This window comes from Halichoerus grypus, chromosome 9, assembly GCF_964656455.1.
Source record: "Halichoerus grypus chromosome 9, mHalGry1.hap1.1, whole genome shotgun sequence".
Taxonomy (NCBI): Eukaryota; Metazoa; Chordata; class Mammalia; order Carnivora; family Phocidae; genus Halichoerus; species Halichoerus grypus.
The window spans coordinates 116,775,612-116,787,110 of record NC_135720.1 but is presented as its reverse complement, the minus strand read 5'-3'; the positions used below and the strand labels follow the sequence as shown (position 1 = coordinate 116,787,110).

The following is an 11,499-nucleotide window of genomic DNA, read 5'->3' as shown; positions in this document are numbered from 1 at the left end:
CTGCATTTAGGTCTGCAGCTGCTTGGAATCAAATGGTTTTTTACCGGATAGTTTGAGAGCCCTATGCTGGCCTAGAAATAGGTTTGGTCCATCTCTAAACTCCCGTTCTTTCACGTACACGTAAAATGCTTGCGCGTGATCGCTGTCGCCAGGCTTCGTCTCAGCGCTGCCCCCCGTGAACAGCAGAACAAGGCAGTGCGCGGCTGCTCGCCGGGGAGGATGAACACAGCTGGGCTCCTAGGGACTACTCCGAGAAGACTGAAGTACTTCGACGACTTAAAGACAACTTAGACACAACAGAGCCAGGAAAATCTGACTTTTATTTCTTAAATACTGTGAAGGAAGATGAGGGAAATGGTCCCCTGATGAGGGAGGGCCACAGAGCAAAGAGCTAGGGATCATCAGCAAAGGCCCGATGGGCATTAGGGAAGCGCTGGGGGCTGTAATTGGGGTCTTCCTGCAGTCGCTTTTGTATATCAGCCCGGAGCTAGAGAGAGAGAGAGCAAGCGGGTTGGAGGGGCACTGGCCGAGGCCCTGGGATCCCAGCGAGCACGCAAGGCCGTCCCTTAGGAGCTAGCACTTCCCACCAGCCACACTGTCAGGAGCCTTCCCAGATGCCACTAGGGAAAAAACTCCTTAAAAAACATCAAGTAGTAGCCCCAGGCTGACCAGTTTGTCTCTGAAGGGATCAGAAAAGAGGGGCCCTAGCCCGATCCCTCCCACTAGACCATCCCTATTCTGCTTCAAGGTGGGGGCACCTGCTGCCTGTAGCTCTCCTGAACCTCTGGTGCCTCCAGGTCCCGGCTCAGGCTCTCGGGGCTCGTCAGGGGCCGAGCTCCGGCTGCCTTAGCTGCCCGGCTCACGGCCTCTGAGAGAAGCAGCTGGGGGCCCTCACCCTGCATCGTCTGGGGGACAGGGGGTCGGGAGGGAAAAGGGGATCAACGTCAGATCCAGTGCCACCACCCAGCTCACCCTTTCCAGGAGCCAACCACTGAGTTTCTAGGCTAGTGGAGAGAAGGGAACCAGCCCGCGGGTGGTTCTGAGCGCAGAAATGCCTTCCTAGTTGGCTCTGGCTCTGGCGAGAGGGCGTGTGCGCGCGCTGGACTTGCCCTTCAAAACAAGGGCGGCAGGAGGAGTCGCGCCACCCGGCACTCAGAGCTAGCTAGTCCACGAGAGGAGGCCGCCCTCGAGGAAACGGGCCCTGGCCACACGGGCACCCGGGGGTCAGGCGGCTGAGGGAGGACAGCGGCGCTGGCGCGCGCTAGCCTCACATCTGCTGCCGCCACCGTGGGCGAGTCCCAGGAAGGCTTCCTCGTCCACTCAGCCACAGGACGGAAGTAGGAAGAACTCCTTCCGGCTCTAACTAGTTTGATTCTAAACACGGCAGGGGAAGGGGGATAAAGAGCTCCTCGGGGAAGAGGCACACCAACCTTACGTCTCTTGGCAGGCATACCACTGAGGTAGGCGTCGCTCAGGGGGGGCTGGGGCTTCACCTTCCGCTGGCTCTGAATGTCCTGCTGGATAATCGGGACCCACTCCTGGGGACGGAAAAGATGATGAGGAACTGGCACAACTTCCAGCTGCCCTTGGCCCCCCAGCTCACCTCCTGACACTCACTGGGGGAACTGCGGCTGCCCAAGGCTCGGTCTCAGCTGAAGCTCCGTCTTGTTCGTCCCGGGAGCCGCCGCCCTCAGGAGCAGGAGGTGGCCCTCGGGACATGGCCTCTTCTGCCGTCGTGCCCGGGGCCGGGGAAGCATTCTCCCGCTGGGAGTGAGACAGCGGGGAAGATGCAGGCTTCAGCATCCCCAGCCTCGAGCCCTTCTGCCCGCAGCCCTCCGCTCCCCATTGTCTGGCCCCTCGACCTCTCCCTGGTACCTGAGGCTCAGGGGAAGTCCTCTCTGAACCCTGAACTTCCATTGGCTCCTCAGGAAGTGGCTATGAAATTGGACAGAGAAGGAGAACACAAAAGGCCCTCTCAGGCCTCCCTGTCCAGTTCCCTCAAGTCCCCGGACCCCACAGCCCATCGGGGCCCTTACCTGGGGGGGGTCACCGACCCTGCGAACGTATCTGAGGATGGCATCAGGGCCCACGGGCATGTGCTCCAGAACCACCTGAAGCCTCAGTCCCATCATAGTGGTCAGCCAGCTCACCAAGGATGGGTTCACCCCACGAGACATGCGACGCTAAGGGCAGAAAGCAGCCTTGGAACACAACATCTTCAACCAGCTTTTGAAATATATCAAAGAGTAAAGGATGGCAGTTCGGAGCAAAAAAACAAAACGAGAACTGCAGGATAGCAGAGAGAATGGAACCCTAAGAAAACAAAAGGCTGGAGATTGGGGAGGCTGGGTGGTGCTTACAATTCGGCCGTTGATGACTGCGGCAAGCTCCATCTGCTGTCCCCCCAAGCAGTGCAGGTTGAGGGCCAGGCATTCAAACAGGCCCTGGTTACACAACTCCAGTAAACGGGCCCCAAATCCACTGTCTGTGGGCAAGACGCGAGGAGGGGACGCTGGCACCCGGCAGCCCTGCGCCTCTAACCCGCCCACACGTGCGCCCGCGGGCCCGCCCCTCACCTGTGCAGTGCAGCACGTGAGCGGCAATGCTGTTGAACTGCTCCTGGAGAAACTCCAGGTTTGTCCGGATGATGTCCACGCCGGGCTGAACCTGCACCAAAGACTGAGAAACGAGACACACAAAGACCCCCAACTCAGGGACCCTGCGGGACTAGGATCGAGGAGGCAGGAGGAGCAGCAGTTACCCTGACCACAGCCGGGACATAAGGAAGGGGGAAGGGTTACTCACAAAACTCTCCCGCACGTATTCTTCCAGCCCCGTGATCAATGTGTGGGTTGCCGTCTAGGGGGAAGCAGCACAAGTTCAGGCCCAGGCCCCAGCCCTCAAGACACTGCCCTCCCCTCCACCTCCGGTAAGTCCAGGGCTCGGGCTGGAGCCATCGTCGCTTTAGGTGACAGGTGAACAGAGTCAGGAAGGAGGAACGGAAGCTGAGCAGGAGCGCTCTGAGGCCCAGGGTCCTCACTTACCCGTATGTTGCCAGGTGTGGGCTCTTGGCCACCCAGGTAGTGCTGGTGGAAAAAGGACCGCAGCTGGGGCTGCAGCCGCTGCAGGGGCTGGAAATGGCCGTGAAGGAGCATCACCACGTCCACCATGGAAAAGTTCTGGCACAGAAGAGAGAGCAGGGCCCCAAAGAATCCTAGAACAGGGGCCGAAGTCAGCAGCGGCCTTCACCACCTGGCCTGCCCGCCCACCACCAGCCCATCGGCCTCACTCCGGCCTTCGGCACCCCCCCCCGCCGCCGACTCGCTCACCGAGGGCCCCATCAGCCCCAGGCTCGAAGATGTTGCTGGACCCGCTGAGGCGCTGGATGAAAGCGGCGATACTCTCGCTGCTGCCGGCCCGGGCCCCCAGGGAGCCGAGCAGGGAGTTCAGCACACCCTGCACCACGGAGGTAAAAAACTCCGGCGACAGGCTCTCAAGACCCAGGCCTCCAGGGCTCCCTGCACCAGCAGAAGGGGACCCCGGCGGGGGCACGGTCTGCTGCTCGGGGGCCGGGGCCGGGGGTGGGGGCGGCGGAGGGGGCGGAGGCGCCGTCTGTGTCGCCTGGCAGACAGAGAAGGAACACAGCACAGAAGACAAGCTGAGCACGGGGACGAGACACCAGGAAGGCACAAACCGGAAGAAGCCCGAAGATGGAGAGCGCCGGCCCCTCTCCCTCTGAACGGGGGAGGTCAGAAAGCAGCACCGCGGGCTACTCTGCCTTCACAGCCTCGTCTTCCTCTTCTCCAAAACCGTGGGGGGGGGGGGGGTGCTAGGGCGTCAGTGAAGTCCCGGGGCCCCCTCCCACCGCCAGGCCCCCGGAGGCTGGAACCCAGCAGCGAGATTGTAGCGACAAGACACCAGCGCCCGGCTGGGCCCGAGGAAAGGGGGGCTGAAGCCCAAGAGCCAGCCGGCCACCCACCTGCAGGAAGTCGGTCATGCCCTGCAGGAAGGCGGGGACGCCAGGCATCGCCACGGTGATGGTAGGAGAAGCCCCGCCGGGCCCCCCGGCCCCGGGCCCTGCTGGCCCCAGCAGGCTCCCCAGGAGCTGGGAGAACTGCAGGTCAGCGGCGGAGGGCTGCGGGGGCGGGGGCTGGGCAGGCCCCCCGGGGGCAGGGCCGGCCGTGGTCGCGGTGTTGGTGGTGCCCGCGCTGGCTGAGGCGGTGGCGGGGGCCGCAGGCGGAGCCATTCCTGGGGTCCCCTGAGCTGGACAGACCGAAAGAGACAAGGTGAACTGTAAGCAGAAACGAGATGCCCCGGCATTTCCGTCCCGCTCTCCCTGGCAGGAGAGCAAGGACAAAGGACCCATGCGGAGAGCCGGGAAGCAGCCGTGAGGAGCGGAGCGTCGGCCTCCAGGCTGCGGCCCCCCTGCAGCTGGACACGGGCGGGAGCGAGGACTCACCCACAAGAACTGGCTGCATCAGAAGCTGCCCCACAAGGCCGCTCACCATCTGGGCCAAAGATGCATTGGTACCCAGCCCGGTGCCCTGCTGAACCGAGAGAGGGGAGGCTTTCAGTCCTGCCCTGTCCACTCCCCAGCACAGTACCCTCTCCGCAGACTCTTCCCCCCCACCCCAGAACTCTTCCACCCTTACTCACTAGAGTACCCGAGACGGGGGGCCCCCCAGGATGGGAAGGCCGAGCCTGTGGAGGGGTGGGCCGGGCAATCACCACCCGGGTGGGAGCTGTTGGGAAGCCTGGCACCTGCTGTCCTGTGGGTGGCAGAGGGGAGAGACCGAGGAGGGCTGAGGGCTGGGCCCCGGCCCGCCAGCCAACAGCACCCACCGCCATGGACCGTGCCCCACCTCCCAAGCTTCCCCTCCCGGATCATTACCTGCGGCCGCGGAGGCAACAGCTGCCACCATGGCCTGGTGAGTGATCTGGTGGGCGACGGCGTGCATGAACTCAGGGGGCAGGGAGGGCAGCTGGATGAGGGTGGAGCCTGGGGGGCGGGTCTGATGTAACCTTGAACCTGGACCCCCTTCAACCCACCCACTCGGCCCTACCCCTTGTCTACCCAGAGCTCAGCCTGCTCTGATGCCCGCACTCTTACCCAGGGTCTGGCCATGACCAGGGGGTCCTAGGGGGCCAGTGGGAGCACTCGGAACTCCACCGGGCTGTGTGCCAGAATCTGGGCAGGGAGACAGAGAGAGTGGCCCTGAGACAGGCGGGGCGCCAAGGCCTAACTGTATCCTCCTGAGACCAGCATCCTTCAGGCCTCTACTCCCCCCTCCACCAGAAAGCCGGCTTTTCCCTCCATCTGGACAGGGAGGATGCACTCCCTTCGCCACGCACACCAATCTGCAGGGACAAGCAGTCCCTCCTGTCCCTCCCCACACGGGCCGACTAAAGCTTCTGCCCTGGTTCCTCTGCTCTGGCAGCCGGCCCTGGCTTCTCCCCTCCCCACCCTCTCTCTCACACCTCCGCGCCTCAACCCCGCCTCCTGCATCGTGCAGCTCTGCTCTACCGACGACTGGCCCTAACTCACCTTGGATGTTCATGTGCATCATGACCACGGGTTCCACGCTCTGGTGGGAAATCCGGATGACCCTCGGGTGGCTGGTGGTCGGGGGGGGAGCCGGCCCTGGCGGGGGAACCCCCTCGGTTGAGGAGTCGACAACGGTGGAAGTGGGAGCCAGGGATGAGGCCTGCCCAGGACCAGGGGGAGCTGCCTCCGCATTGGCAGCCGGGGGGGGCCGAGTCCCATTCCCCGTCATGGTCACGGTGGTTCCCACATTGATCTGGAAGAGACGGATAAGGCAGCAGTGAAAACAAGAGCCTAACCCAGGGTACCCCGAGATAAACTCCTTCAGCCTCCCCATCCTCCATCCCTTTGTATTCCCAAAGTCCCCACCCCTTCTCACTTCAATCCCGATAGCTACTCTGGGCCGTTCCACCAACAGCCCCACACTGTCCGTCCCTCCAGGCTCCCCCGACCCACCTGGATGGGGATGGCTGCCTGCTGAAGCACCATGGGGGTGGTGTAGTGCGACATGGGCCGAACCACGTGCAGGTGTCGTGGGGGCGCACAGGCCAGGTTGCAGCGCAGGTCAGACAGGGCCACGAAGGTGTTGCCCAGCAGCCGCAGGCTCTCCCCCACCAAGTTGATCAAGCGCTGGTCCTCTTCACGGCCCTCTTGCTGTCCCCACCGGGGCCGAGCACAGAAAGGCAAAAACCTATCAGGCTGGAACGAACCTCGGTAACAAGAGCAGCAACACCCCTGAAGAACACCGTGCTCTCTACACCTTTGGGCATAGCCTGGGAAGCTTCCGGGTAGGCCCGGTCTGGGCAAATAACTTCCACTTCACATACGTACAAAGTTCCCTACTACGACAGGCCCCAGAAAATCAGCACATCATCTACTCCTCTCCCACACTCTATGTAAGCTTCCTGAGCAACTCGCTCGAGGGATCGAGAGAGAAAAACAATAGACAAATCTACAGAGAACTCATTCTGTTGCAGACAATGTCGTTCTTGGGGGGGGGAAAGGGTTAGCTAGCTGCACTCCAGCCCGCTCCCTGTGGGATGCGCCGGGGGTGAGGGGGCGGGTGGCACTCACGTTGTTGTTGTAGTCCGTGGTGGCAGCGGCACCCAGAACCTCGTAGTAGCGCTGCAGGAAGGGCTGAAGGCGGCTCTCCAGCCGCTGGAGCTCCTGGAGCACTTCAACGTACTCCGCAGGCGAAGGGTGGCTGTGGGTGACCCCGAGAGACAGTGAGCGGAGGCTTTCCTCAGATCCCCAGCCTCCCAGCTGACCTAGACTACAATGCCCTGTCTCTCCGCAGTCCCCCAGACACCTGGCCCAATCCCTCCTGGGACCAGCAGAACATCCATCCTTCACCTGCACCCACAGGAAGACAAGGAGAAGAAAACAACTGCTTCCGCCTTCCCCGCCACACAATCCCATCCCTATGATGGCAGGGAACGGACGCTGACGGAAGAAACGCCGCCCGCCTGAACTTGGGGAAGAGAGTCTGGATTGGGCTCAGGAACCACCACCTGGATTTCCTTGCCCCAGGGACAGCAGTGCTTCCGGCTCAACTGCCAGCCCTAACCTCGTTCGGCTGGTCCAGAGCCTCTCTCTGCCCCACCAGACTAACCTACAGGTAAGAATGCCCAGCGGTCCCCTTCTCCCACCATCCCCTTCCCGGCTCTCATACTTCACTGAGGATCCCTCACCCCCCTCCCAAAGCGTCCCTCGGGTTCTCACTTGGGCGCATTTGTCTCTGGGGCAGGTGTTGGGCCCACAGGGGCTGGGCCAGAAGGGGTGAGTTCTGGGCTCTGGGCTGGGACACGCTCCTCCACTTCTTCCGCCTCCATGGGCTCCCGAGGAGGCACTTCGCTTTCGACTGGTTCTGATGTTTGAGAGCTCAAGGCGACAGGCTCCGGGGCCACAGTCGGCGTCTGTGCGGGTGGCTGACTGTGCTGTGCTTGGGGTGCCCCTCGACACTGAAGGGGAGAGATTCAGGATACCAAAGGCAGGATGAGACTGCCGCAGATTACTCAGGTCAATGGAGAACGAGTGGAGAAGGAGCTCTAACTAGGCTCCTGAAGGCAGGGCCTTGCACCTGTCTGACTCCCCAGCAAAAACCACCATGCTTAAACAAGACGCATAATAAATAACCTGTGATACTTAAGAGTTACTAACAAAATTAAAAAATGATAGTTCCCTAAACCCGCGCTAGAAGGATAAAAAACATCACACGCTACAGTCACAACACAAACCAATAGAACCGGGACATCTCGGCATCAGACAGTAATTAAAAAACTAAAAAAGCACAGACTGCTTCTGTAATTGAAAAAAGATACCACAAGAGTTATCTGCTAAGGGGCACCTGGGTGGCTCAGTTTGTTAAGTGATTGCCTTCGGCTCAGGTCAAGATCCCAGGGACCTGGAATCGAGCCCCACATCAGACTCCCTGCTTGGCGGGAAGCCTGCTTCTCCCTCTCCCACTCCCCCTGCTTGTGTTCCCTCTCTCGCCGTCTCTCTTTCTGTCAATTAAATACATAAATGAAATCTTTAAAAAAAAACTTATCTGGTAAGTCTGCAACAAACTTCCCAGATACCAGGCACCCAGAGGATTGGCAGGGACAAGAGAGCCCAACAAAGATATATTTTCTGCCCCAAAGAATGAAGATTGCAAAGAAGAGACCAGATTAGGCAGGAAGAAACCGGCTGATATGGCCAGTCATGCCTTCGCTGCCAGGCGGACATAGAACGGTAAGGGAGAATGAAAAGACAGACAGACCCTAGCCAGCCTTGCCCACTGACCTCCATCCGGGATAGTAAGGTCTGTATATCCCTGATCATGTGCTGAGCCATCACCAGCCGTACTCGGGGCTCACTCTATACGACAAGAGACATAAAATGAGGGTACGTCTGAGATGAAGCCATGAACTCTACCACCCACTGACTCAGGTCCCAGCCGGCTCCTCAGCCAGGACCCCCCCCACCCCCCACCTCATGGCCTCCTTCTCCCAGATCCCCTTCCCTGACCCTCCCAGGCCCGTGATACCTGAATCGGGGCCTGTTCCATGTTGATGTGAACATCCACAGCAGAGCCGTCACTCTGGGAAAAGGGTAAGGGAAGTTGCTCTGGGAGAAGCCAAATACTAAGGCCCCCACACCTCCAACTCATTTTCTGGAGCCCCACCCTTTTGCTCAAAGACTGAGGCCGTATCAGACCTCAGGGACCTGGAAACCCAATCTAAAGACCGAGACACCTATCTTTATGAGCTCTCTGCTATTGCCACAACCAAACCACCCTTCCCCACAAAAACTGGCCTATGTGGAACACAAGCTTACAGGAAGGTTGAAGGTTCCAACCATGACATAGCTGTTGGCATTCCGGTCATGAACAGAGGCCCCAGGCCCCCGAGTACCAGGTGGGGGTCCTCCACCATGGGTGCCTGAGGCAGACCCTATCCCAGAAGATGCCCCAGAAGGGAGCTGAGTCTGAGGAGGAGCCCGTTCCACCAGGTGAATAACCTTTCCCCCAACATCTGCAGGAAAAAAAGATACACGCCAAAGCATTATACAATCAAGTAAGCCCAAGGCCTCAGCTCATCCCTCAACCTCTGAACTGCCTCCCCCAAACTTACTGTATTCCTGGAGCTTCTTATCATCCTGCAGAACTCGTCCCTGATAAATGAGCCGTTGTTTCTCAGAGGGAATGCTGACAGAAGCAGCAATGTGCTCTTTAAACTCCTTTACATTCATCTACAAGCAAAGAGAGACCAAGAACTATCAGCGAATGTAGGAAAAGGGGAAGGACGGAAAGGGGACAACTGACTTTTGGAAATGAGGGGTAAAAACCACCCAATCATAACATCACTACCGATTTGTCTTGATTGTGAGGTAATTATTGTACAAAGTCCCAAACTAAGACATGTTTACACCTGTCAAGACAGACAATAAGTGTTAACAAACTTCAAGTTATGTGCCCAGAAAAAAATCATGTGGCTGAAAAACAGAAAAGCTAATTGACATTCTCTTCTCTCCCTGGCTCCCAAAGGAATGTGTGTCTACAGATACCACTGACCCCTCCTCAAACACAAAATGATACAACTCTACAATCTCAAAGATAAATGCAATGACAAGGAAGGGGGAGTGGAAAGTCAAGTTAAGGAAGGCTCAACGGCGAAGAGAGAAAATAAACACTTTCCTAACTGGACAAGTGAGTCTTGGGAAGTACCAGATTGTTTATGTACATCTAATCAGAAAAGCCTATATGGTTTTTTGTGTACATGTTAAAAGCCATGGACCAACCCCTCATGATTCTGTCTCCACGTATCACAGGAACTAATGGTACAGACAGCCGTGTCTCTGGCATTAAAATCAAAAGATTCAAATTATGCCACAGATACTAGTAATTCCACTCAACAGTCTGCTACGGATCTACCTGTGCTACAGGCTCTGATTTCTAGCCTTTAAAAACATAATACAGACCTAATTAATTTTTGTTTTTAAGACTCAAGTTTTGGATCTCTGTTCTGTTTCCCTTCCCAAAGGCACGAGCCATGTCTGTCCCTTTGGGCTGGGGTTCGCTCATGATGATGGCATACAGATTCGTCCTTCCTCCACATTTCCCTCTGCACTGAGTTCTATCAAGGTGGAAAAAGGCAGAACAAAATCTGCCTCATTCAACAGAAGCCATACCTTCTCACTCAACAAGAAAGACCAAAAAACTTCCTGTCTAAAATATGAACAAAGGAACCAATTAAAAAAGATTCGAGGACCAAAAAAATCAGGCTCTTCTCTCAGAATAAGGGGCCTATAAGAGGAAGAGTTAATGAGTGTCTTCCAGAAGTGCCGGGGTCTCACCTGGGCCCCCACAATAAAGGTCCGAGTCTGAGAGTCCAAGGTCTTCACCAGCACCTCCAGGCTGTCAGGCTCCTCCATACTGGTAGTGGTACTGGTACTATCACTGGGCTCCATGGCTGACAGCTCTCTAAGGAAGAAGAGAGGGAGGGAGGCCTGCTGTCGCCCAAAGCAGATTTTATATACCCGGAAGCCTCCCCGGCCTGAGTCTCCGCCCTAATACCTAAAGAGTTTCTCCCACACAAGCGCACACACTCACACCCGCCCCCATCCCCCTTCTGATTCCGGGGCACGGGGAGAGAAACACAAAGGGCAGGAGATCGACGGCACAGGGAGCTGGAGGACGGGGAGATGGGAGGGGCTCCACAATGCCAATCACAATAAGGGAGGGCCAGTCAGGCTAGGAAGCTGGGAAGGTAGGAAACAGGAGACCGGTGCCATCACCAGTCGCGATACGACAAAGGCCCCAAAGGTCGGCAAACCCTGGGGAGCACACGAGAGCGGGGGGTCGCGCCAGACTCTGCGGAGACAGTGGTTTCGCGCACGCGCGCCACGCCACGCCCATCGAACCCGCCTAAGTCACGACAGACCCGAGATGACGGACACTCACGGGGGGCCAGACTGGCTAGCTGACTGCCCCCCTCTTCCGCCTTCCCTCGATGCTCCAGCAGAGCGGCGCAACCAACACACACCAGACACACACCAGACACTAACAGAGACACACACACACACACACACACACACACACCCACCCCACCCCACCACTACCAATACCACCACCCCGGGCTCCGCCCCCGAGTTCCCCACGGTACCGTCACTTCCGGTCTCCCCCAACTTGCCACCGATGGCCACTTCCGTTTCCCCGATAGTATTTGGGGATCGCTAGGCGGTACTTCCGGCTCCCCCAGGCCCCCAAGCTTTACTCTTGTGGGGCACGACGAGGAAGTTCGCGGCCCCAAACAGTGAGTTCCTTGGGGCGAGACGGGCCGGGGCCGGCCTGGATGGGAGGGAGCCGAGCACCCCGAGGAGCCGCCACCGCCGTCGCCCGGGGGACCGTACTGCGCCTGCGTGCGTTGCACTACGCATGCGTACACTCTTAGGCACCTCCCCACCCCCGCTAACGC

The 11,499-nt window shown here is 58.6% G+C and overlaps 1 protein-coding gene across 18 annotated transcripts; it reads right to left on the bottom strand.

Annotated features, from left to right (window-relative positions):
* Positions 1–301: 301 nt before the first annotated feature.
* BAG6 (BAG cochaperone 6) lies at positions 302–11,418 on the bottom strand. 18 transcript variants are annotated; one of them, XM_078055561.1, is made up of 26 exons: positions 11,188–11,418; positions 10,379–10,505; positions 9,157–9,274; positions 8,861–9,057; positions 8,571–8,624; positions 8,327–8,401; positions 7,265–7,503; positions 6,617–6,746; positions 5,999–6,196; positions 5,546–5,798; positions 5,111–5,188; positions 4,892–4,999; positions 4,657–4,769; positions 4,460–4,547; positions 3,980–4,263; positions 3,330–3,621; positions 3,045–3,214; positions 2,806–2,859; positions 2,577–2,679; positions 2,361–2,485; positions 2,037–2,183; positions 1,876–1,935; positions 1,618–1,764; positions 1,431–1,538; positions 759–905; positions 302–487 (listed from the first exon to the last, which is right to left on the bottom strand). In XM_078055561.1, exons 2-26 carry the CDS (start codon positions 10,490–10,492, stop codon positions 392–394), a joined length of 3,498 nt encoding a protein of 1,165 aa, XP_077911687.1. In that variant the 5' UTR covers positions 10,493–10,505; positions 11,188–11,418; the 3' UTR covers positions 302–391. The 18 variants fall into 18 exon arrangements, with proteins under 18 accessions (XP_077911687.1, XP_077911688.1, XP_077911689.1 ...); XM_078055562.1 differs by lacking the exon at positions 11,188–11,418 and adding an exon at positions 10,986–11,137; XM_078055563.1 differs by lacking the exon at positions 11,188–11,418 and adding an exon at positions 10,599–10,819.
* Positions 11,419–11,499: the final 81 nt, after the last annotated feature.

Bases quoted from the DNA above. Each gene is read 5' to 3' on its own strand.
- BAG6 (XM_078055561.1), bottom strand. From the start codon at position 10,492: ATGGAGCCCAGTGATAGTACCAGTACCACTACCAGTATGGAGGAGCCT. The intron at 4,264-4,459 runs GTGAGTCCTCGC...CGGTCTGTCCAG, and splicing joins GATGCAGCCAGTTCTTGTGG to CTCAGGGGACCCCAGGAATG. The intron at 906-1,430 runs GTTGGTGTGCCT...CCTGTCCCCCAG, and splicing joins TGCCTGCCAAGAGACGTAAG to ACGATGCAGGGTGAGGGCCC.